Source organism: Pteronotus mesoamericanus, unplaced genomic scaffold (genome assembly GCF_021234165.1).
Source record: "Pteronotus mesoamericanus isolate MK-2021 breed Mesoamerican mustached bat unplaced genomic scaffold, CSHL_Meso_final contig_220, whole genome shotgun sequence".
NCBI classification, from domain to species: domain Eukaryota; kingdom Metazoa; phylum Chordata; class Mammalia; order Chiroptera; family Mormoopidae; genus Pteronotus; species Pteronotus mesoamericanus.
Window position 1 is genome coordinate 2,682,581 of NW_026555091.1, and position 26,649 is coordinate 2,709,229.

At 43.7% G+C, this 26,649-nt stretch overlaps 1 protein-coding gene across 2 annotated transcripts in view; it reads left to right on the plus strand.

Annotated features, from left to right (window-relative positions):
- NPSR1 (neuropeptide S receptor 1) overlaps positions 1-26,649 on the plus strand; it is a 98,925-nt gene that overhangs the window by 55,429 nt on the left and 16,847 nt on the right. Inside the window, exons 3-5 of one of the 2 annotated variants that reach the window (XM_054571266.1) lie at positions 7,560-7,663; positions 15,700-15,793; positions 19,082-19,283. In XM_054571266.1, coding sequence (XP_054427241.1) covers positions 7,560-7,663; positions 15,700-15,793; positions 19,082-19,283 — 400 coding nt within the window. The remainder of the gene's footprint in view (positions 1-7,559; positions 7,664-15,699; positions 15,794-19,081; positions 19,284-26,649) is intronic. The other variant, XM_054571267.1, reaches the window with a different exon arrangement.

A 26,649-nucleotide genomic window follows, 5' to 3' on the forward strand; every position in this document is an offset into this window, starting at 1 on the left:
AAACTCCCTTCAATGGGATTCTACCTCAAATTGCCTTGCTGATATTTCAAGTTCTCATTCCAATTTAAAGAAACCAAAACTAGAAATTACGGGGGTATTTTATGCACAAAAAAATATGATGCACCCAATCAAAGCCTTGGCCCTGCTTTAAATAAAGGACAAATAAATGCACATTAATGTTTTATATTCAAATATAAAGTGTGTGTGCTTCTTTCTTTAATCAATGTTTTCATCAACTAACCAGCTGCCAGTAGGAATATGCAGTTGAAAGGGTTTCTCTCATAGTATGAATTGGGGTTAGAGTCAGAAAAGATCAGATGGAGAAGAGCTCCAAAAGTCATTGGTTCCCAAACCAGTGTGGACCTGCAGGCCAGGGGCTGGCCAACTCCACCCTACAGACCAAACCCAGCCTGAAGCCTATTTTTATAAATAAAGTTTTATTGAGACACAGTTGTGCTCATTCAGTCCAAGGATCGCCCATGGCTGCTTCCAGCTCCAGCAGCAGAGTTGAGGAGTTGTTGCAGAGCCCGTGTGGAGGAACAGGAAGGTGTAGGCCCTGCCTGCAGGAAGCCATGAACTCCTGCCCTGCTGCCCCGCCCCTCTCTCAACAAAGCCTGAAGCCACTGAGGGGCAAGGTACTATTGCCCTGGAGCAAAAGGAAAGACACGCAAAAAACCACAGAAACCCCTCTGCTCTTGGAGATGGAGGCATAAAATACTGGCCCAGGACACTACACAAATTCCATTGGAAGCCTCCTGCCCCCAGGAGAGGGGCATGAAATTCTCTCCCATCAACACCCTGCACAGATACAAGGCAGGAGTTTGGTTGCCCTAGTGGGGGAGAATTGGAATATAGAGGACGTCCCACCCCCAAGGCCCACGCACCCAGATCTGTGCAAGACTGAGGCTGAGCCAGGATGAAGCTGAGCCAGGACAAGGCAGAGCCAGGACGAGGCAGAGCTCTGTAACCGCCGCCAGCAAGCTCGGAGCAGCAACCGTGGCACTGGACCAGGAATAAAAATGCAACTGAAAGTGGAAGCGGAGCCTTAAAACCCTGTGGCACCCCAGCTCCCACCTTAGTAGAGCATCCAAAGAGGAGCTGGAAGCCCGCAGGGGCAGACAACGAGCACAGCAACCACAAAACCCAAGCCCAGCTAGGCTCCCAAGAGCGCTGCTCCAACACCCTGCTCCAGCAGCCTCTGAGATATGCGCCCATGCCCACAACTACTGTTTATCCTAACCTCTCACCACCTTCTACACACAATGCCCACCCTCAGTCAGCATGGATGAGACACAAAAAGGAAATGTCACCCGCTGTCAGGAACCACAGCAATCGACAGATCCGGACAGCTGGCTCAGGTGTCAGAGCTATGTGATAGAAACTTTGAAATAATGATGGGCATGTTCATATCAGCTTTATTGGAATAGCCAGAACCTTTTTTAGGAAAATGGGAAAAGATTTTAAAGGAACACTTTATGAAAGAGGAATATGGATGCCAAATAAGCACATGAAAAGATGTTCACCATCGCCTACCAGTGGGGAAAGGCCAACGGAAGCCGTGAGGCGAGACCGGAGCTGCCTGGGAGAATGACTGAAAGGAAACAACCCACCTCTCCAGGAGTCCCGCTTGTCCACAGTGTCACCTTCTGCAGTTTCCGTCACCCGCCGCCAACCGCCATCTAAAAATATTAAATAGCAAATCCCAGAAAGAAACAATTCTTAAGTTTTAAATTGCACATTCTTCCGAGTAGCGGGATAAAATCTCGCGCCAAGCTCCCCACCCTCTAGTCACTTAGTGGCTGTCTGTCATCAAACTGACTGTCGCATCTCACAGTGCTTGCGTTCAAGGTACCTTTATTTTACTTGGTAATGGCCCCAAAGCCATTCACGTAGCTTTTATTACAGTATATTGTTATAATTGTTCTATTTTATTATGAGTTGTTGTTGTTAATCTCTTACTGTGCCTGCTTTATAAATTAAACTGTATTATAGGTGTGTATGTATTGGAAAAATATAGTACTCAGCTGGCCAAAAAGTCTGTTATGTTTTTTTCCATAAAATAAAAGACACGTTTTTCATTTCACCAATAACTTTACTGATTTAGATAGTTTGAGTATGTCAGCTGTCTCCCGCTATTGGCTTCTAGTGGGGAGAGGCCAGGGGTGCTGCCAAACATCTTCCAATGCATAAGACAGCCCCAAAGCAAAGAATTATTTGACCAAAAAGTCAATAGTACCAAGAAACTTTGCAAACCACTTTTGACATGTTCGCTCAGTCACTCACAGCACCTTCTCCACACACTGCACAGATCTTTTGCATTTAAATTGTTTTTTTTACCTTTCTTGAAATAACAAAGCATAATACACCAAAAACATTGCATGTTTTCTTCCATCTTCAATATGAAAATGGCTGCCCAAAAATTCACCAATTTTGATAAGATTTTTTAATGCACACTTATATGACAGCTGTCACAATACAATCTAACAAAATTGTTGGGAATGAAGTTCGAGACAAGTTAGCACTCCTAGAGCCATGGTACGAAAACAGTGTAATGGACTTTTTGGCCAGCCCCACATATGGAGGGTTCAGTACTATCTGCGGTTTTAGTTACCCACTGGGGGTCTTCGAGCATGTGCCCTGTGGATTAGGCGGGGCGGTGACTGTCTCAAGTGCTGACAAGGATGCAGAACCACTCTGTCCCTCATACTTCTGTTTTGTGTGTGGGGGAACCCACAGTGAATCAGCAACTCTGGAAAACTGTTCAGCAGTTTCCTTTGCAGTTAAACATACACCTACCCTATGTCCCAGCGATCTTACTCCTGGGGATTTATCCTTGGGAAATAAAACTTAGTTCACCCAAAATCCTATACATGAATGTTCATAGCAGCTTTATTTGGAATAGCCCAAAACTGAAAACAACCCAAATATTGTACAATGAGCTTCTCTTCTGTGTTCTCAGGAGGCACAAGTACCCACCAGGGACACCCCAGCCAGCAGCCTGTAATACATTGTAGACATCCTCTTCTGCCTCACATTGAAAGCATCTAATCCTCAACCCCCAAACTCTCCTCGTTTTACCTTATACAGTATATCTCAAACCTGTCTCCTTCTCTATATCTCATCCTTGAACGTCTGCTCAAGTATAATGGTAATTTCAGTATTGGATCTACCAAATTGACCTGCCTCCCCACCCCCAGTAACTAAAGAAATCTATTTAAAACACATGTTTGACTACATTGAAATTCCGTAGCTCCCACAGTACACAGGAGAAATGCGCACACATTTCGTTGGCACATGAGGCCTGAAAAAGTCTAGGTTCTTCTCTCCCTGGCTGCGTTTCTTACCACTTCCAAGCTCCTATTCGAGGCGTCGGCAGCAACGCACCGAGGTTGTTTTATGTCTAGTTTCTCATCTTTTTCCCACCCCCAGAGCCTTGCTCATGTGTCATCTGTGCCTACAATCAATGGCCTTCACTTCCCTTTCCGCTGACCTATCCTTCCTGGTCCTGCAGGGCTCAGCTCAGGAGTCAGACTCCACTCTGCACTTCTGTGCACCCCACGCATGTTCTTGCTCAACTGGGAACCCCATTCATGTTTGCAAGAAATTACATCAAAGGCACACTAAAGCCTGCTGTGAGCCTGCTTTGGCTTCTCTGAGTATTAAGAGTTTCCTAGGATCTTTGACTGAATAAATTTTAAAAAGCAGGAATAATAACATAGAAGTGATTAAGCCTTTAAAGTGTACCTTTTGTTCCCCAGGTCCTGTTAATTACCATTTAGGAAAGGTTTATTTGCCATGTACTCAATTAGTTAGGTAACTAAATAGCTTTCTGCTGATCAGGTAGAGCAGCATTTGCTTAATAGCAAATAACAAATGCTTATTTCCATTTAGAGTCTACTCCCAGGTGTGGGTTTATTTAAGGCTGAGCTCCAGGGGAAAAAAAGAAATTTCATTGCAGTGCATTATAACTGTTCACATAGCCACTTTGATCTAGAGAAACATGAGTTTAGGGGCTTTTCCCCCCTTATTTTAAATTAAGGAATAAGTAAAACCCAGAGAGAATATCCAAGTTACTCCAGTGCCCATTTGACTCATTCATCCAGTCCGTTCCTTCCGGGAAAAACAACATGAAATTCCTATGTGACCGGGTCACAACCCAGAACTCTAAGACCCCGCTCACGTCGTCTGACATCTTTGTTGTACTTCCCATGGGCTTGCCAGTGCTTCTCACTGTTGTCACCTGCAGAGAAACAAAGAGGAAGGGACAGACAGGCACGAGGCTGGAGGAAACATGTCCTTTCGGTGTAGGCTGTGTCATGTGAAAGGTCAAGGACAGTGTCTGGGGAAGGAGACACACAACTAGACAGTGAAAGGTAGATAATTCAATCAACTGATAAGTGGAGGGAGGCCATCCCAGGCAGAGGGGATGCATATCTGAGAACACAAATATATGATCCTTATGGTGTCCAATCCCAAAGTGCCAGGTGGGGAATTTGGCGAGGCCAGATGGTAGAGAAGGCTTTTACACTAACAGGCTGGGGGGCCTGGGGGGTGGGGTGGGGTGGCTCAGACCATCCTGTCCACAGTGAAGACTGAGAAAGGGAAGATCTACCTCCCCTGTTCTCTGCGGGAATAAAAGCAGCTTCTGTGGGCAGAGTGGCCCTATAATAGAAGGGACCAAAAGAGAAAGCAGGGCAGCCAGTGCAGGAATAGGGGATGGGAGGCCGACATATGCCTGCAGTTCAGTCTAGGGAATAAAAGAGAATGAACACAATGAACATTACAAAGGAAAGGAGGGTGGGAGGGAGGACGGAAGGAGTAGGGATGGAGAGAGGAGAAATAAAAGAAGAGGAAAAAAGAGAAAGAAAAGAAACCACGGATGCGCGGTGAAAACCGTGGACTCCAACACCCAAGAGTCTGGGTTACAAGCCTGCCTCGCCTCTAACTTGCTATGAAATCTCAAGAAAATGTTCTACCCTCATGTAGTTTACTCATTTATAAAATGGGGAGTTGTAGTTTCTCTAATAAAAAATTGTATTTTTTTATTAGAGTAAATAATCTTGAATACTTCAAATACTTAGGATCTATCCAAGGATAGAATAACTGCTTAATAACATCCCTTAAGAGCCTACTCATTGTGGACTGAGAGTGATAATTCTCCTTTAAACCATGGCACGAACTCTAGTTACATAAGATGTCACCATTGGGCTAAGGTAGGTGACAGGTACATGAAACCTCTTGGTAATGATTTTGCAACTTCTTGTGAGTCTATTTCAAAATAAAAAGTTTAATTAAAAGAAAATGCCCTGGTGCCTTTGCCAAACCAGTGTGACAATTTGTTCAGCAGCTATGTTCTGAGCACCTACTACCATATTTTGCTGTGTATGCACACTTTTTTGCTCAAATTTTTGAGGGAAAAGTAAGGGTGCACATTATACATGGGTAGTACATGAAATACCTTCTACCTGTTCTTGTGTTTTGTAATTATTTGTTACATAAAATTTCTTGTACCATATGTTCAAAAATAAATGCTACAATTCATTTACAATACAAAAAAATCAATAAATAACAAATTAAATTTAAAGATTAAAACAAAAGATTCTTTTTCCTGAAAGTTTGGGCCAAAAGCGTGGGTGCGCATTATACACAGCAATATGCAGCACATGCCACATGCTGCTCAAGGTGCCAGCCTCCCTTCTGTCCTAACAGGAACACATTTTCTAGCATTCACTGAAGTCATTAGGTATGATTTTCCAGCGTTTGCTATTCTTCTTGAGCTGAAGCACAGCAATAAACATGAGCCCCTAGAAATGGAAGTGTGAGCACCATAGCTTCATCCCTGAAGTTGGAGTCTTTGTTCAGCCGTTCCGTTTCATGAGTGTCTGGATCCCGCCCAATGCATCCTCTTTACTCCCGAGTGAGGCCTGCCCAGCCTCTGCCTGAGCGCCGAGCTCGTGGGTCTGCAGTCGGTATCCAGGGCCTATCCCACTTCTGCAGGCCCCAGACATGCACTGAAGGACTCGAATGAATTGAAGGCTTCCACCTTCCACTTGGCCTTCCGCACTACCATGGGGAAACCAACATGGAGAGTTCCAACTGTCAAATGTATCCATTCACAGTAAATACCCGGAGGCTGGGGAAATGATCAATGACAGGCCGTCAGATCTAGCGGAGCAGCCGGTGCGACCGGATTCCAGTTATCACCTGGCCCCGCGAGATTCTCTTCTTCAGTGAGGCCATGATGTCTTTCCAGGTCTCTAGGTGTCATGTCAGTGTAGACCCTGTGCCTAGTATCCCTCAAACTATCTAAATATGCCTCTTTCCTCGGTGCAAAACCAGATAAGTGGCAACAGGCCCCTTTGGGGAAGGGCTAGGGGAGTCATTGCAGCACCCAGACCGGACTCTATGACCGCCTTCCCACCGCCTGCTCCGGCCTGCGGGTGGGAGCCGCCACTGGGATCCTCCATGGTGCTGGCACGCCTCTCACCAGGACGTCCTTGCTGAGCTTGGGGAATAGTGTCTTCTGGGACTTTCCAGGGGAGATGATCCCCTGGTGGGTCTTCTGGCTTCACAGGATATATCAATTACATGTCCGTTTCCCTCGGCCTGTGTGTCCATTTCTCTACTGTCTACCAGGGCAACTCAGGCTTTTCCGTTTTGTTTACAAATGACCACTGATCTCTCCCAGCTTCTTAGATCAGCCCTAGCAGTGAGTTTGCCCTGGTTCTTGGGGCCTTGACAATATTATATCCCATGTCCTAAGGAAGTGACCCTAAGTCAATGAATCCTTCCTTATCCAGTTTTAAGTACCAGCCCTACCCATCAATCAACAGAGAATCCCCGCAGCACCGTTTTGAGGAATAATGATGCCTGTCATGAAGGGGTGAGGGGGGCTCCTAGACACCCATCTTTTACTGTTTCAGCTGTAGACATCTGTGCAGCTTCCACAGTCTGCAACTAGGGCTGAGGAAAGATGACCACAGAGCACAGGTGCTCTGACCTAGTTCCTCTCTCGTTTGACCAAGGGAATGAAAGCGATAGATCGCATGCGTGACTTTTTTCCCAGGGCAGACGTGAAAAAAGGAACAAAAGCAGAGGAACCCAGGAAGAGAGGGGCTATAACGGGTGGCAGGGCGGTAACAAGAGGTCAGGTCCAAGCTGTAAAATAGTGGGCGCATAAGGGAGAAGTGTGAGGGGCTTCTTGCAAGTAAATATTTTTCTTTTCGCAGTTTTGCCTTTTATTGATCCTCACAGAGTCCTTGTTTTGGCACAGATCTGAACCCCCTTAAGTCTTCTCCTCAGTGTCGTAAAATGTCAGCTCTATGATTGGTATGATGCCTCATCAGCCATGATCTAAGTCCTTCCTAGGTGACTATATCTAAGTGGCAACAAGCTCCTATGACACAAGTCAAGGAAGGGACTCCTGTCTTGACTGACTTTTCCCTCAATAGCCTCCTGATAAATCAAAAAACAATCTCCCAGGAATTCATTTCTACTGTGTCATGGTTGCAAATTTGAAAGAGAATGAAATTAATCATCTCTGTGTGTGTTTTTTTTAGACTCTTTCACGGGACTGGTTAACATCTTGACGGATATTATTTGGCGATTCACTGGAGACTTCATGGCACCTGACCTGGTTTGTCGAGTGGTCCGCTACTTGCAGGTATGCAGCACCTTCCAAGCACAATGAGACAGACTAACAGTGAAGCCAGCTCCGGGGTGTTCATGGGAAAATAACATAAAGCCTCACACTCCTACTCAACAAACTGCTCACTTTCTTCTAGTTGAAAGGACAAGCAACATTTGTAAGATTTTTTAAATGTTTTTCTCTGGCTAAAAATAAGACATATAAAGAAAATGCAAACAAGCAATCATAAGAATATCAACATTCATGTTGTAAGCATTAAATAAAATTTGCAGGCTGATGTTAAGGCTTTTGACATAGTCTGGCTGCTTCAGTACCTTCACGGTGTTATGACAAAAATACAACGGAGTAGGTGGCTTTACAAATAACAAATATTTATTTCTCACGTTCTGGAGGCTGGAAGTCTGAGATCATTGTGCCAGCGTGGTCCTGTGAGGGCCCTTTTTCAGGCTGCAGAATTCCCATTATATCCTCACATGGCAGAGGGGGCAGGGGAGCCCCGGGGTCTCTTCCATAAGGGCACTAACCCCATTCATAAGGGCTCCACCCTCATGACCTCGTCACTTCTCAAAGCTCCACCTCCTAATGCCAACAAATTGGGCTCTAAGATTCCAACATGTGAACGTGGGGAAGACACAAACATTCAGACTGTACACAGCACTAAGTAATCTCCAGAAAAAAATTTAATGTCTTTTTTGCTTTTTTCCCCTTCAAACTAACCCAACACTGGCTACTCTTCTATTTGCAAAACTGTTAGCAGTTTGTTAGAAAATAGGCATGAACTCTAGTAGTTTTAACTTGTATTTCTTGTATTACCATCTAAATTGGACCTTTTAAAGCATCTGTTGACCTTTGAATTTCTTGTTCTCTATATTTTATTATCCTTTTTCAATTCTTTTATAACCGGCATACTTATTTTCTCAGTTTTTGCTGGTATCTATTTTTAGATTAAAGACATTTACGCTCTGCCTCTTGAATAAGCTTCAGTGTAAAAATAAAATTGTAAAATATATATATTTGGTGTAAAATGTTACCTATATACCATATGCATATATTTCATTATTAATACAGCATACATGTATAAAATAGATTAAGACGCTTCAGCTTAGTAAGGAAAGAATGGGATATTTTATAGCTGGTGTTAGGTTTGTGTGTTCTGTTCCTGAGTTCTTAAAATGATTTTCCATTAATACATTTTATTTCTGATACCAGTACTCCAGGTCTAAATTATTGTAGCTTTACAGGGTATAACACATCTCTGGAAAACTTTATTCTGTTAAATTCCATTTGTTTGTATGATTCTTTTTAAAGAATCTCTGCATCATACTTATAAGTGAGATTATGATTTTCACTTGTTCTATCACTTTCAGATCTAGGTAATAGTTATTCCATCTTTAGAAAATAGGAAATAGTTACAATTAAAAATCTTCTTTTGTGCTCTGAGCCTACGCAAAAGAGCCCTTATTCCTTTCTTTCTGGGGCTGATATTTTCTCAGGGGTAATATTTTAAAACACATTTCTTCTTGAGGGTTTTTGCTTCCTTGTAGATAAATGTTTTCAACTGCTTCCTCTATCCATTGATGGGAAACAAATTATACCAGTACTTAGTGGTTTAAAACAAGTAACATTTCTTATTTCCCAGTTACTCTTAGCCAAGCATTCAGGAACAGTTGCCCTGGCAGATCCAGCAAAAGGCTAATCTCAAAGTTCATCAGGCGCTGCCCAGGACTGTAGTGATTGGAAGGTTTGACCTGGACTCTGCACAATTTACGTTCGAGGTAGCCACTCACAGAGCAGGCAAGCAAGTGCTAGCTTTTACTAGAATATTACATTCTTCTGCCCCTGGACCTCTCCACAAATATTCCTCAGTGTTCTCACAACAGAGCAATCAGCTTTCCCAGGAATCAGAAACCCAAGAAAGCACAGGAGCAGAGGCAGATGAACTCACCCTGCAAGTCATACATCATCACCTCCACATTATTCTATCGATCACAGGAGTCAGGCCTGATTCCGAATGGAGATATGGGAACCGCAAAGAGAGTGAAGCCACGAGGCAAGGCCACTGGGGACATCTTGGAGGATGGCTGCCACACTTACATTCACATTTTTCAAAAACGCGACATAACCTATAGTATTCCTAATTGCTAACTTAAATATGTGCCTTTTGACCCAGAGTTATTCATGTCACTAATATTCCTTCTGATACTGTGCATAATGAATGTCAAAATAACATTACATACAAAATATATTCCAGTAACAAAGGAAACTCTGACAATTCTCTACCCCATAAAGGGAAAGAAAACTTAAAAATTGTCAGAATCAAAATTTTAAGCCCTCTGGAAATTAAACAAAGGTTTGCAATAATCCAGGGAGGATTTATTCAATAAAATGGCTAAATCTCAGTAAGAAAACTAGTATTGGAGGTGTCCTCGCTTACACTAGCCTCATCCTCTAGCCTTGAGCGCGAGGCAGCCTTGAGAATTAACAGCTCGCATTTACGGTGACAGCAAATCTCCGGGCAGCCCTTGGAGAGCAGGGGAGGGCCAGAGCCCTTTCAACACCGCATTCCTGGGAAATCGTCAGTATTCGACTCTCTGGTGGTTCTGTAGAAGAGCCCGCTTGCCCAGCTGCCTGTATTTTACTTGATTCAAAACTCACCTACTGTGAAATGCCTTCCCCCTGGAGGCATTTGTCAAAAACAATTACAGGCAATTGATTAACTTTGTGAGTGCCTGAGGTATTGGATAAGAGTTGGGGGAGACTACAGACTCAATCGAAGCTTAAAAAGCTGACTTTGGGTGGTGAACACACAATGCAGTACACAGATGATATATTATAGAATTATACCTGTGAAATTTATATAATCTTATTAACCAAGGTCACCCCAATACAGTTCATGAAATTTTTAAAAAGATATATCAACCATACGTTTAAAAACCAAGCAGAGTAATGAGATATTCACAGATGCTTAGAAAATCACTGACAGAGTCCTGAGAATCTGGAGGGCCAAGAGCCTGTGCCCAAGCTCAGGAAGAAACAGGAGAGAACTTCAGCTCTTACCTTGGCTGACCTTGAAGTTTTGGTCAAGCAGGAGGTGAAGGCAAAGGCTGAGCCCTCGCCTGTCTGACTGTGTCAAAACCAGGGCCCAGCATTCACACACAGGCTCTCTGCAGTGACTGGAAGACATACTGGTTCCAAGCACCTGTGTGTTGATTCTAACGCTCCTGTCTGGGATTACAGTAATGAGGGAGGCTGTGCTATATTAGGGCTCAGAGTTCATGGGAGGTCTCTGTACCTTCCACTCGGTTTAGTTGTGAACTTAAAACCAGTCTAAAAAAATATGTACTTAAAAAAATGGAAAAAAAAAAAACTGTGGGACAATTACAAAACTTGTAAGTAAAAAATTAGTGTAGTCCATTATATCAAAAAGGTAAAGAAAATTTAGAGGATCATATTAATAGACACAGAACAGCATTTGATGAAATTCAACACCCATTTAAGATTAAAAAAAAAAACTTTCAGAAAACTATGCAGAGTGGGAAACTTCCTAAACGTGATAAAGAATATCTGTTAAAAACCTACAGACAGCCTCATACTTAATGGTGTGAAACCAGAAGCCTTCCCCCTAAGACTGAGAACAAGGCAAGGACATTTTCTCTCACCACTCCTATTTAGCACTGCCCCAAAAGAACCAACAGGGTGAAAAAAAGGAAATAAGATGTATACAGATTGGGAAAAAAACAAAATTAAAATAACTTTGTTTACAGATGACAAAATTGTCTATATAAACAATCCAAAATAATAGAAGAAACTGTAGGACTATTAAGTGAAAATAGCAAGGTTAAGAATACAAAATTTGTGTAGAAAAGTTAATTTCTCATAAAGTTTTTTCATATATCAGCCATAAAAAGTTTGATTTTAAGATTAAAAACACAATAGCCCTTATGTCAGCACCAAAATATGAAATATTGAGATATAAATTTAACAAAATATGTGCAAGATATATATTAAAAACCTATAGAACTCTGATAAGAGAAATCAAAGGATATCTGAATAAATGCATAGTTCATGTTCATAGATAGGAAGACTCACTATTGTTAAGAAGTCAACTCTTCCCGATGTGATTTATAAATTTGATGCAATCCCAATCAAAATTCCACCAAGTTATTTTATAGATATAGACAAACTGAATTTTATATGGATAGGTAAGACACAGAATAGCCAACACAATACTGAAGAGGAACAAGTTTGGAAGACTGGTACTGTTGGGTTTCTAGACTTATTCTAAAGCTACGGTAATCACGACAGCACGGAATTGGTGAAAGAATCAACAAGCAGATCAATGGAACAGGTTAGACCCCAGAAACTGATGCACACAAATACAGCCAACAAAGGAACAAAGTCAATTCAATGGAGAAAGGAGAGGACCTGTTCAAGAGATGGTGCTGGGGTCAATGGGCATCTAATGAAGAAGAAGGAGAAGGAGGAAGAGGAAGAGGAGGAGGAGAATCCAAACTTATACCTTTCACAAAAACTCACTCAATATGGATCATAGACTTGAGTGAAATATGCATTACTATAAAACTACTAGAATATAATATTAAAAACCCAGAGGACTTCAGGTGTCTCAATGACTTTGTAGATACAAACCTGAGAAGAAAAATCAAAAAGTTGGATTTCATGACAATTTTAAATTTCTCTGTGAAAGACACTGTTAAGAGACTGAGAAGACATGGCACAGAATAAGAAAAAATATCTTCAAAACACACATTTGATGAATGTGCGTTTTATATCCAGAATTAACAAAGAACTCTTAAGACTCAACAATAAGAAAGTGAACAACACACTTAAAAATGAGCAAAAGATCAAACAGACACTTCACTAAGGAAGATACATAGGAAACAAACAAGCATATGGAAAGTTCCACATTTTATGGCATCAGAGAATTGCAAATTAGAATGATAATGAGATGCCACTATATACCTAATCAAATGGTCAAAATCTAAAAAACTGATCACACGAAATGCTAGAGAGAATGCGTAGCAACAGGAACTGTCTTTCATTCATTGTGGGAAAGCCAATGGTACAGCCCCTTTGGAAGATAGTTTGCCATTTTCTTATAAAATTGAACATGGTCTTACCATATGATCTAGCTATTTATTGTGTTTCTAGAGATTTACCCAACTGAGTTGACAACTTATATCCACACAGAAACCTGTGTAAGAATCTTTATAGCAATTTTATTCATAATTGCCCAAAACTGGAAGCAAAATGTCTCTCAAAGCTGAACTTTGAATAAACTTTGGGTCGTCCATGCAATAAAATATTATTCAGCAATAAAACAAAATGAGCTATCGAGCCACACAAAAAAACTGATGATAAACTATGGTATGTCCATATAATGAAATGTTATTTAGCAATAAAAAATGAGCTATCAAGACATGAAAAGTCATGGAGAAATCTTATATGAATATTGCTAAGTGAAAGAAGGTAATTTGCAAAGTCTCCTTACTGTGTGATTACAACTATTCAACACTCTGGAAAAGGCAAAACTATGGAGACAGTAAAAAATATCAGTGGTCACCACGGACTTGGAGGGATTGAATAAAATAAAACGTGTAGGGGACTTCTAGGCCAGTGAAAGTTTTCTGTATGACACTGTGATGCTGGGTAGATGACATGATGCGTTTGTCAATGCCCACAGAATGCCTGACACCAAGGGTGAACCTTAACGCAAACCATGGACTTCCGTTAACAATAATGTGTCGATATTGGTTCACCAACTTTAAAAAATGAACCACACTGATGTAAGATGTTCAAAAATAAGGGAAAGTGGCAGGGAGGGGGCAGTTAATATGGGAAGTTTCTGTACTACCTGCTCATTTTTTTTCTGTAAATCTAAAATTGCCCTAAAAAAATAAAGTACATTAAATTTTTTTAGTCAGTCCAGGAATCTTCCTTTAAGTGAATCCAGTCTGGCATTTTTAAAAATAAAATGTTTCTAAGTTTCCTTTATTTAAGTCTCACGTCTCTGCAAGATTTTACTTGGTTTCATATTTCCTAGGTCATTTTTGTCAGAAATGAGGGGTGGGGTAGTGAAAATTCAAACATATGTCCTTAAACTGCCGCCTGTTCTCCAAATGGTATCCCATATGTTGTTGATGTGTAGAATTTTCATTGTTGACATTTACAAATTGACTATAATTGTACTTTGATTTCCTTCTTGACTCGAGTTTAATTATAAGGGTGGTTAAATTTTCAAGTGGTATTAAAAAAACATAATACTAATTTCAGCTTTCATTGCTTTTTTTAAAGATGTAAATTGCATTAAGTTCCACTTTTTGGAATCTATTGGATTTTTTTTTTCTTCATAGTTTAGCTTATGACCAATTTTTGAAATGTTACCTAGCTTTTTTACAATAATGTGTATTTTTAAAGCTTAATTTTTTCTACATATTTTTTGTGGTTTTTTCCCTGTAAAACTATAAACATTTTAGTACCATAGTTTATATTTAGTGTTATGTTACATGTTTCACATAAGTTTCTTTATATTCTCTTGCTATGAGGTGTTGTATCTATTATTATTATAAACAATCCCTTTATCGCACATAGTGCTATTTGCTATGAATTTAATATGTCTAATAGTAGTATTGTAATGAACGCCTCCTTCTAGGTCCTAGTTGCTTAACATACCTTTGGCCATCATGCCATTTGTAAGCTTTGATAATCGTTGGGTTTTAGAGGTTTCTCTTCTAAACAGTATACAGTTGAGGAGGTGACGTCAGAGGGGGGAAGGGGAAGAGAACTCCCAACGGCAAAACCCTTTCTGCTGTCTCCTCCTCAACTGCGCGTGGCCCGCCTTAACAGTTATGAACTCATGGGTCATACGTAGAAATCCCAATGATTTGGGGAGTTAAACTCCACCATCATTTTTTTTTTCTGTCCCTATAACACCATTATAGCACCAGGAGAATTTCTCCTTATACGCCTCGCCTCACGAAGCCTTCGATCTCTGGTCAGTCCTCAGAGCCCCCTCCCTGTGACACATTTGCAGAAGTGTTATAGAAATAAGAATAATAAAGGACAATAATATAGTTGCTTGGTATTTGTCTGAGCCTGGGAAAAAACCAAAAAGGTACAAATTCACACAAAGGTTATTGCCAAAGTCTCATTATTTCTATTTTAGAAAAAACATCAAACACTCACTCGCCCTTCAACTTCAGTCTTCGTGTTTCTCTTCAATGTGCTCTGGAGTTGACCCAAAGGTCAGGAAGCAGAGATGGGGCTGGACTCCCAGTGAAAAAGAGGCTCAAAGTTAGCTGACAATTCGTCACCTTGATCGTCCTTCCAGACTCTTTCATTTAATTACACTTTGAGCATGCTCTTCACATAAGAGATATTAAGGTCTTATATCCTAATTTCCTTCTCTGCGAAGTACGCAAATAGCACTGCACACAGGATAATTAAAGGGCATGGGTAAGGTTAATAAAAGAGAGGGGAGGGGGAGAGGAGACCCAAGCACCCACCGTAGGGAACGGCTCCACCGGAGACGCACACGGGGGAAGGGGAGCTGTCAGTCAGCTCAGGTGATGCGCAGTGATTTAAACAAGGCCAGTCAAACCCAAAGTCTTCTTTCCTCATCTCTGAGCAGCTCATGCTGATACAAGGCAAAGGGACTTCTGTTTCTAATTATCCTGGAGTGTCCATTGTGGCAGTGAAAACTAGTTGAGATTTCAAAGTCAATCACCAGCAAAGGCACCGAGCAGGTGTCCAAAGGGGGTCGGTCGTGAAAAGGGGAGCCTCCAAGAAGCCGGGGGAGTGAGGGAGCGAGGGCATGAGCCAGTCCCCACGAACAATGCTAGCGCAGCACCAAGAGCAGCCATCTGCGTCCTAGAGCTGGAGCCGGTCCTCCTCCCCGGACCCACAAGCCCGCCCCGCCCCGCCCCCTGGGCTCAGCGGCCAGGTCTCTGCACCTCACAGAACATGCACCTTTCCATCGCGCGCCTTCCCGCACTCTGTGAGTTCACGAAGCTCCTCTTGTTTTCTGTCCCCAGGTTGTGCTGCTCTACGCCTCCACCTACGTCTTGGTGTCGCTCAGCATAGACAGGTACCACGCCATCGTCTACCCCATGAAGTTCCTGCAAGGAGGTGAGCTGCCTCCACCCCCTGCTGTTTCCTAGGGAACTGTCCTGGGGGTGGAGGGGGCAGAGGGGCCGGCGGGGAGCATGGAGTTGTTTTCACTGCTACACTCTTAACGGTGGTTCTCTTCCTCCCTCTTTCTTCTCCTCCTCCACCTCCTTCAATTCTGGGTCTGATCGTCAAAAAAATGTAAAAAAGAAAGGATGGTGCGTGGAAAAACGCTGGTGCCTCCCATGGATGGCCAAGAGCCACTAGGGAAGGTGGTCGGCTACCCTTTTACCTTCCGCTAATGCCTCCAGATTCTTCCTTTAGAGCAGGGTTGATACACACACCTGTTTGAAGAAAGCAACACTCCTACTTCAACTTGTTCATGTTCCAGAAACAAGCGCTGTGCCCACTTTAACCCCAAACCATAGAAATAATTAGAAAGATGTTTTTAACAGATACTCATACTGGAAAGAGGGAAACCCCTCCTTAATCCAGGGATTGTGAAGAATTCCTGCAAGAAGGAAGCAGAGGGGTTGGAGGGAAGGCTGGAACCGTGTACAGCCCGTAGTGCCCGCAGATGCTGCTGCAGCAATGTGGGCGCACTTCGAGTGCTTCCTGGACAGATCATGCAGGCGCCCGGGGCAGGAAGGGCTCCGGAAGCCGGCAGGGTGGTTCCTGAGCACCGTCGGGAGGGCCCCTCTCTGCTTCCACGCAGCAGGGATGCTGGATCTGAAGAGGCAGAGAGGCATTCCTGGAGCAAAGTGCCCTGGAGGGACTGCGGGTACCTAGTCACGAGGCTACTCTTTGCGACTCTGCCGATCGGCAAGGCCTGCTCTTCTCCAAGACCCACCAAAGCAAGTAAGAACCCAGCATTTAGTGACCCATACTACACGCTCCAAGAAGGCTGTGAAGACTGGTGAATAAAGACCTTAATATAAAATCTTGACTACAGGTTTTTTAAAATGTGACAAAAGCCAAACTGTGGAAAATAGAGAGTATATTTAGAATACCATTCTGCAAGATTTACACCCAAGGAAACGAAAATAATAGAGCTTCAGAATAAGTGAATTAATAGCACCAGATACCATGGAATACGTCAGCCAACATGGGCACAGACACTTTGAATGGCAACTTAACAAGATCTAAATGCAAAATGAGCAGCCCTTTGACATAGACATTCTACTTCTTGGTGTCTTCTCTGGAGAAGCACCCCTACATGTGCATGTATCCACGTGTTGTGTCTTGCAGTCTTGCCTAAAATGACAGGAATTCAATGCTAACTGAGGAGGAATGGCTAGCTATGCTTAGGTGTATTGATTGCATGCTACATGCCTTTCGTGACTGGGAGTTCTTTACATATGTTAGACACTTTGATCCTCACAACACCTCTGTGAGGTAGGTTCCATTATTATCTGCATCTTCCAGTCTGAGCAATTGCAATTCAGAAAGGAGCAGTAACTTGCCCAAAGTCACACAGCTAGTAGGCGCAGGGGCAAGATCTGAACTCAGACAATGTGGGCCTAGCTCAGTTGACCTTGGCTAGCACATACCGTGTCTCTCTCAGTAAGGATGTGGTAGAGCCGTGGCCAGTAATGTGCACTGACAAAAAAAAAAAAAAAAATCTAAATGTCATTTTCAGTGATAAAACAACATGTAGAATAATCAATGCCGTATGATAAAAATTAATGTAAAGACAAATTCAAAGCAATGCTAGATATTGTATAGAGACAGACAGAAGGACAGAGGAGAGACTGCAACAAAAAGGGAGAGCCCAGAATAATATACAGGTGCCTGCGAGAACACACACCGCCTGGTCCTCACTTCTGGGGGTGGGAGTTGAACCCACCATACTGGCCACAGGGACGGACTTCCATGCAGGAAGGTAATTTCTAACCAGAAACATATCAACGTATTGTGTGCAATGAAAATTAATTTCAAAATAGAATTTACACCCATTTCTTGGGCTTTTTCTAGGTCACTTGTGTGTGCGTGCATGCGTGCATGTGTGGACAGCACAAAGCTTTCTGGGCGCAGTGCTGCACTGCCCTAGGGAGTATGGGAGAGGAGGAGGCAGGGGATGGGAGGAGGGAAAATGGGAGAGACGCTCTGTGATATATGTGCACAGAGGTGTGATACGCTTATTCATCCATCCATTCATTTATGCCCAGTGGGCTCCGGGGAGGACTGAATGCGGTGTACAAAAAGACACCTCCAACAGAATGTTTTAAGGGTGAAGAAATAGGAGACAAGGGAAAGTAAGTATCAGAAAACACATGAGGGGAGTCTACGCAACGAGGGGAGTCTTCGCAAAGCGTGCTGGAGGGGGAGGGCCTGGGGTCCACAGCCAGCAGGGAAACATGGTTAGTTACACATCGCCTCATATTCACTGGGTAAAAAATAATATCCACTGCTTAGCTCAGGGCAAATATGATGAGTTCTGGGAGACACTGTGCAATATTCTGAACAGTGTCCTAGATTACAGGGAAGGCAGCGATGAATATTATTATAGTGTTCATTTAAATATGTAAAGTCATCTATTTCCTCACTACAAAATTAACAGAGGCTCCACATAGGCACTTGGAAAATTGTCATTTCCAATAGCATCGGGAAAGATGCAAGCGTGGAAACAGACATTAGCCATTTTCCCTTCCTCCGCCCGACCCAAGCAGAAGTCTTGGAGGAAACACAAATACAGGGGAAGACCTGCAGCTGGGACAGGTGCTGAGGAGAAAAGCCATCCAAGTATCTGAAACCTTAAGGCATTTTCACACACAGGGGACAGATTTAACAAGGATGCCAACCCCCGCAGGAAAACTGGGTGGCCTTATAGGAAGTGGCGAAGGTCCTCACGGTTACAGCGTTAGGGAGTGGGTAAAACAAGACAGGAGGAGGGCCCTCGGCTAGACAGAGTCACCTCGGTGTGGCAGGTCACAGGGACATGCGGGCAGCTGTGCTGGGCACGGTTAGGCGTGTGTGTGACTGAGGTAAGGGGAGGCAGAACTGACGCCCCGAGGAGCATGTCACCATTTCAAGCCAAGAAGGTAAATCCAAGGAGGAGAAGGGGAGTAGAAATTGGGGGGCGCAGACCTATGCCAGGCTGTGTGCCAGCTTCTGGGCACACACTCTCTCTTTGATCCTTGCATCGGCCCCAACGCAGGGCCTGCTCCCGCCACATTGCAGACGGGGAAACAGAGGCTCTGAGGGGCCCCGAGGTACCCTCGCACGGTGATCCTCTTCTGCACAAGACTCCAGGCTGGCTCCCCAGGATGTCCCCAGACGCCCCGCTCGCCTTCTCTTCCCTCTGAGCAGAAAAGCAAGCCAAGGTACTCATCGGGACGGCCTGGAGCCTCTCTTTCCTGTTCTCCATCCCCACCCTGATCATATTTGGGAAAAGGAAGCTCTCCAACGGCGAGGTGCAGTGCTGGGCCCTGTGGCCCGATGACTCCTACTGGACCCCGTACATGACTGTCGTGGCCTGCCTGGTGTACTTCATCCCGCTGGCGATCATCAGGTGAGAGGCCGGCCGGCCAGACCCCTCCCCCACCTCGCCCCAGGAGCGCTCCCGGCTTGCACGGCCTCTCCCCTCCCCTGCGGGTGCCTCCCTGCTCCTTGAGTTCTTGGGGAACCTGGCCAGGCCGCACACTCTTATCTGAAGCGTGCGCTGAGCCGGATGTCTCCAAAGTCGAGGGAGGGGCAGGAACTAACAGTTTCTGAGTGTGTAGAATCGGACAGGCATCGTGCTAAATGGCTAACAATTACCCTATCAACCACGCTGCAACTCTGTGAAATAACTACTGCTGTCCTTATTTAACAAATGATAAAACTAAAGCTCAGAGAGGTCAAGTAACTTGCCCAACATCACACACAATCTGAACTCAGGTTTGTCTGGTTTCATATTCTATTCTTTCCCTCGCCTTTCAAATACGAGACATAGTACCAGGCTCAGAGATCTTCTGATGGAAAAGGTAGACATACTTGAAACAAAACTGAAGAAGTAACACAACCAATATGCTAGAGTGAGCGTGCAGTGAGGTCAGGTAATGGCAGGAAAGGTTTCTTGGAAGCCAGTCTTGAAGGATGGAAGGATTCGGACAGGAGGGGAAAGTGGGAGAGACAGCTGGCTCCCCGGTGACCAGAGGTCAGGGAGAGTGTGGTGACAGGGGAGGACAGGTGGGCAGGGCCAGAGGGAGAGAAGGTGACAAAAAAACTCTGGGTGGGATGAGGCTCGATTGTAAAGGGCCTTAGCAACCAAGCCATAGGATGTCCCCTGTGTCCCGTGGCTAATGGTGGGCCAGAGCTGGGCTTTCAGCAAAGAAGACCACAGCCACCTGACAAGGCAGGGTCACCTCTGGAAGGGTGGCTCTGCCTGCGTGGGGGATCACTGGGGGATATCTCGGTGTTTGGTGTGCATGCGAGCCACACTGAGTCCACAGTCCTGCACCTTTCAAGTGTCCCCAAGCCTGCCATGGTGTGTCACATAAGTTGTAACAAAGGAAGATCAGCTTTTGGTTTTTGGTGGTATGAATAATGCTGTGATAAAAACCCTTGCTTGAAAAGTCACTTGGGTCTCTGATTAGTGCTCAGAACTCGTTCTAGTGGAATTGCTATATCACAGATGACTCTTATTCTAAGACAGATGCCTTGTTCATAGACTGTCCTCCGGGAAAGGTATATTCCTGCCAACGGCAAATAAGAACTCTTTTTTTTCTTCCCCAACCCCAATGGAAGGTGGTACCATGTCTTCATCAAATCGTTGCCAATCATAGAATTCAAAGAAAAATTATCTCATTGTTTCGGTATCATTTGTTTGATCAATAAGTGATTAGGTGCTTTCTGATAGTATGGGGATCACTTGCTCTTGCTCATTGCTCGCCTTCAGTCTCAGAAAATACTAAAGCTGAAGAAGTGTTCCCCATCCTGTAGTTCAGCGCCTGACGTTTTCATAAGAACAGGCTCAGGGCTAAAAGCAACGAAGTGACTCACCTTCCATTGGAGCTTGAACTGGGCTGAGTGACCGCCAAAAGCCAGCCCCACAGTTTTGCTGAGATTGGAGAATGTCCAGTCATCTCTGCTCAGTCGATAAATTAACATCTGCAGTTCATTTCAACTTACCATGCTTCTCTCCACCCGTTAATTTGGGAGGGATCTTGAAGGAGAGATGAAGGTTATTTAGACAACCATTTACACGTAAGTTACAGCAACATCAGAAGGGAGCACATGGGTGAGAAGAGAATCGTGTCCCGGCTGCAAGAAAGTATCTGGAAGGAGGCAGCTCAGGACGTCACAGGCAGCTGACTGATCAATTCCGGTGGCAATATAGGTCCTTGCCTCTCTCCTGATTGATTTCCTATCAGCTCCTGAAATCAGTCAAAAGCCTTGCTCAGAAGCGAGGACACATGCATGAACCACGTGGCGCCCCATGCAGCATGTGGGTCTTTCACTCTCTGAAATGTCCATTACTTTGAGCTCCTTCTTCCCACCAGGATGTCTCCTCAAACTTTCCACAGCCCACCTTGTGTGGTTTTGTTCTGTCCTTGGAAAAAGCGAAGTAGAACTTGGTGATTAAAGGGAATGATTTCCAAAGAGAATTTCACTCCGCCCTCATGGAACAAAGGCCTTCTTAAACCCCGTTCCTTGCTTCCAGCCTAGGTTCCACCCTTGGGCTTCTCACCCTCCTCTTACCCTCTCCTCCTCCCTTCTTGAAACAAGACCAGGCTCAGAGGGAATTTTGCACCTAATCCTTGGGATAAGTTGCTACTATTCTGTCTCTCTCAGAACTAAAGTTCTACTCTTTTTTTCTTTCTTCCTTAACCGCGCTTTGGCTCGCTGAGCTTGATTCTGTTGTTTGTGGTTCTTATAGATAAGGTTAAACTCTCAATTCCAAGCCTAAGTAGACAAAACTCAAACAAGGTGATAACTCACTTTATTAACCACGCCTTGTGCTTCATTGTCCTGCCTGCATTCTGTGTGTGTGTGTGTGTCTGTGTGTGTATACACATATATCCTTACCAAATTCAGAGGCAAATGTATATATAGTTGCTTTAATTTGCATTTTCACTACAAAGGAGGCTGAAAACATTTTATAAATTTATCGTTTTTGTTTTTTAAATAAATCACCAATTGATATTCTTTTACCTATTTTTCTCCATTTTATTTTATTTCCTCTATACTAAAGATATTCTTTACGTAATAAACTCTTCCTGTTTTTATATGTTGAGAATATTTCCCTAACTTGTTATTTGCCTTTTTAAGTTGAATGTGGTTTTATTTTGTTTTCACTTTGCAAGACTGACATAATTAAGAAAAGCAGGGGAAGCATGAGTAACTAAAATTAGAAATGAGAAATTCAAATAAAATGTTAAGAGAATCAGAGAAAAGCACTTAGCAAAACTTTGTATAAATACATGTGAAAATACGATTTGCATAGTACGTAGACATTTTAAATTTCAGCGTAGCAGTTTTCAACAGGTGCGAGAAGTTTAGAAACATGCAATTCCTCACTGTTCAGCCAGGCGCACCGGCCTATTTTCCCATAGACCGTCAAACAAAAAATGACGACAGCCAACAAAACAACAGTTGTCCACTGTGCAGGAATCAAAATTATACCTATTTTTTATGGTCAGACCGGCAAAAAGTAGAATGCATTTTTTGGCGTGCTGCAGAGTTTTAATAATTAGTTTATGTGCCATGAGATAAAGACGGTTGAAAATTGCTTAGTGCCCTCATGTCTGCTTGTGCTTCTGTTTTTATTTTATCATTTCATTTCTTTTTTCAGGAAATTGTCCCTTCCATATACATACCTATCTTTTAAATTTTTATGATTCATTATGTTAATTATTTGAAAATAATTTTAGAATAATTTTAGTGTTGGGAGCACATTAAGAATATCACTTTAAGAAATACATTTCATTTGATTTGCCAGTTGTCCCAACGTCACTTACTTTTGACGTTAGAGATGGATCAGCGATCTGTTAAATTTGGTTTTGTAATGCAAGGCCATTTGCTCCAACACCACTTATGAAGTAATCTATTTTTTCTCTGTGGTACAAAGTGGCAATTCTATCATATGCATATTTATAATATTTGTTCCAGCACCACATCCTGCATAATCTATCTTTTCTCTGTGGTATGAAGTGGCAATTCTATCATATGCATATTTATAATATTTTCCCAACACCACATCCTGAATAATCCATCTTTTCTCTATGGTATGAAGTGGCAATTCTATTGTACATATTTATGTTATAAATACTCTTTCTGAACTTTTCTTGTCTTTATTTCGTTTTTATTTTCCACGTTCTCCACCTTTAGAGCTATTTCTTATATGATAGCCTTTTTTATGTGTTATAAATATTTCCCCAGTTTGCCATTTTCTTCCTAATTTTGAACAATTTCAAAAAAAGTTTTTAGTTAATAGTGATTGACATAATTAAGGAGAGAATACACAAACAACTAAATGAGTGCCTTTTCTGCCCTGATACCACATTGTTTTAATTATTGTAACTTTAGATATATTAATGTCTGCTAGGACAATATTACCGTCTTTTTCAAAGATTCCTGGCTGCTCCAGGGGACCCTGGGACACTCTCCCCTTTCCCCCAGTCCTCCAGCCACAACAAACCATCTGTCCTTCCAGGTCGCCACCCCCTCCTGTCACCAAGAGCCTTTATGCTCATCTTCCCTCTGCCTGAGCCTCCTGCGAACGCACCGGCCTCGCTCCTGACAAACTAGTCCCCATTCTCCAGCTCTCACATCAGACGCCACCGCCACATGGAGCTGTCCTGCCAACCGAGGCCATGTCGTGCCTCAGGGGTTCATGCGCTCACCTCCACCCTCAGCTGGTCATGTCACCATGAAGGCTCTGAGGGAGCGTCGTCACCCCCCTGCTGTGTGGCTGTATCTATCTCTTGAGTCCCGGAACTGGTCTCTCTTAATTTCTGGGTCCAAATCCAACACGCAATGGACAACCGACACTCTGTTAATGTTGGGTTGAACAAACAATGCCGGCCTGACTGACACATGGCCCCTGTCAGACAACACAAGTGTCACATCACTGTTACACATGCACCCCCTAACATGAACGTTGCAGGCCTTTTGGTGCCCAGATCCATTTCTGGCCTGCGGTAGATCGTCCGTATAGACACGTGATGGGAAGAAGGAAGGGCAGAAAGAAAGGCAGAAGAGAGAAAGAAAGGAGTCGTATTCTCTGTGGCAAACTCACGGGAGAGCTGTGTATGGGCAAGGACTTAGTTGTTCTGTCATCAGTTAAATCAGGCTCCCAGGCCTGGAAATCATAGTGACTGACAACAAAGGCAATACAACGTTTTTCTGGGTCAACACAACTTCTGCTGCTTCCAAATTCACTTGTCATAACTGTCTAACTGTTGCTGGGGAGGTCATTAGCCCCGGTGGAATTGCTTGGTGGTGGCGGTGGTTATTTTCTTGGTACATAATTGATTTCTCATTCTCCTATCATTTTTATCTCTGTGAGATCAAGGTAAAGGCATCAAACATCCATGGCCGCCAATTGAGAAGGAGTAAGTGGAAAAAAGCCTGTTTGTCATGGAGCACTGACGTGTGTTATATGAAACAAATCCATTTATTTTTTTTAAGATTTTATTTATTTACTTTTAGAGAGAGGGGAAAGGAGGGAGAAAGAGAGGGAGAGAAACATCAATGTGTGGTTGCCTCTTGTGCACCCCCAACCGAGGACCTGGCCCACAACCCAGGCATGCTCCCTGACTAGGGATCGAACCTACAACCTCTTGGTTCGCAGGCTGGCGCTCAGTCCACTGAGCCACACCAGCTGGCACAGTTTGCTTGGGGAGTGAGGTTCAGCCTGGGAAAGCCCCCTGCTGAGGTGTTACAGCCCTGGGGAGTACAAGGCCATTGTTGGATAGAGGGGTCCCAGGGGTCTGACCAGCCCAGACATGGGCATGAGCCCAAGACCAAGGAGGATGACCCACCATATCGGTGAAGAAGTAACTTCTTATACCCTGTTACTTTAATGCCTCTTCCCATTCACTCATTATTTCTAGAAATACCTGTAGGGCACTTGCCCTCTGCCAGACATGGGGCCAGGGAAGGGGGCTACAGAAATGACCAGACATACATTGTGTCTGAGTTCAGGATCCTTCCTGTGTAACGCAAGAGGCAGCCAAACAAGAAAGAAGCTACGACATAGAGTGATGAGTATGATGGCAGCGCACAGAGAGAGTCCCATGGGACCCCAGCAGGGGGTGCTAATCTGGTCTAGAGATCAAAGAAAACATTAAGGGAATAACTAGAGCCATAGATGTACTAGCACATGGAGCCCAAATACAACCCACAAAGGGGTCTGTACAACTTCCCTGCAGAGAGGCAGCATCACATGCTGGTGAATAAGACTTTGCAGCCAGCAGCCCAGACTATGGCCCTGCTCCGCCATCCTCCAGTGGCGTGAATTCAGACAAGTCACAGAAGCTCTCAAAACCGAAGTCTTCCCCTCTAGAAGGTGGGAATAATACTAGCACCGGCCATATAAAGTTGCTGGAAAGAATAAATGAAAGAATTTCCATGAAGGGGTTGGCACGATGATTGATTGACCATCGTGGTGAGCAAATCACTGCCATTGTCATCATAACATCACATGAGAGCTTTGGTGGCCAGCAGGCCTTGATTTGACTCTGGTCTCTAACATGTCCTGCTCATGGGACTTCATGTATTGTCCATACAATGGGGACAATAAACTCTCCTTCTCCTTGATCACATATGAAATCATAGAACAAGAATCTGCAGGGAATGAAAACCATAACCAATATGTAGAAAGCATTTACCATCCAGGGCCTAGCACTGTGTTAACCAAAGGAGTTAATGAGACAAGGTGTCAGGTGCTTTACAGAGGGACTGGCCCAGAGCCGGGCTCCACGCCGGCTGCCGCCCCCTGACCATCCCCTATGTGGGCACTAAGGGCGAGAGGCGAGGCACAGGACTCTGTTCCCACCTTAGCATTCCTGCATCACGTGGCTTCGGGTGCTTTCGGAGCATATTCTGCCCTCTCGATCATTAGACCGCACAACCATAGTGATTTCACTAACAGATGGAATAAAATTCAAGGACGATTGCGTCCAAGGGTTATTACCATCTTTCATTCTGTCTAGTGCAATAGCTTCCTAGCTACTCTTACCCCTTTAAGTTTCTGTCCTATGTGACAGTCAGAGCCACATTTTGTTTGGAAAACTGCTAAGCATACAAAAGAGTATGAAATGAGAAATAAAAATATTCCTCCCACTCCCCCCCGTCCCACTCCTCAGAGGCAGTGCTGTTAGGAGTGTTTTGAATAAGTTTCCAGGACTGTTCAGTTCAGATACCGGCATCTACATCTACATAGAAACAACGCATCCATAATAAAAAATGCCTGATCTTTGAAAGCAATGTTGATCAATCATTTCACCTTCCTGATTAACGCCCATCAGTAAATTTCCGTTTTTTCAGAATAAAGTTCGAAACCTCTAACCCTGTGCACAAGGCCACCCTCACCTCAGGTCACACTAACCACTTGCACACAGGCCTCAGCCACGCTGGCTTTCTCGAAGGTCTTCCCAGGGACCACACTCTCTCCTGCCTCTGAGCCTTTGCACATGCTGTTCCCTCTGCTGGGATGCTCACCTCCCTCCACATCTGAAACACCAGTTTATCCGTCAAATCTTAGCTGAGAGCTCCCCTGCTCTGGACAGGTATCCCTGCCCCCTCAGAACAAGTCTGGGCCCCTATTATATACCTGCATATCACCCTCCATTGTACTTCATGGTATTTGCTCCTTTGTAATCACACACAGTGTATTATATAAGATATATTGACATATTATATATTGTGTGCATAGCTTTTGATTACAGAAA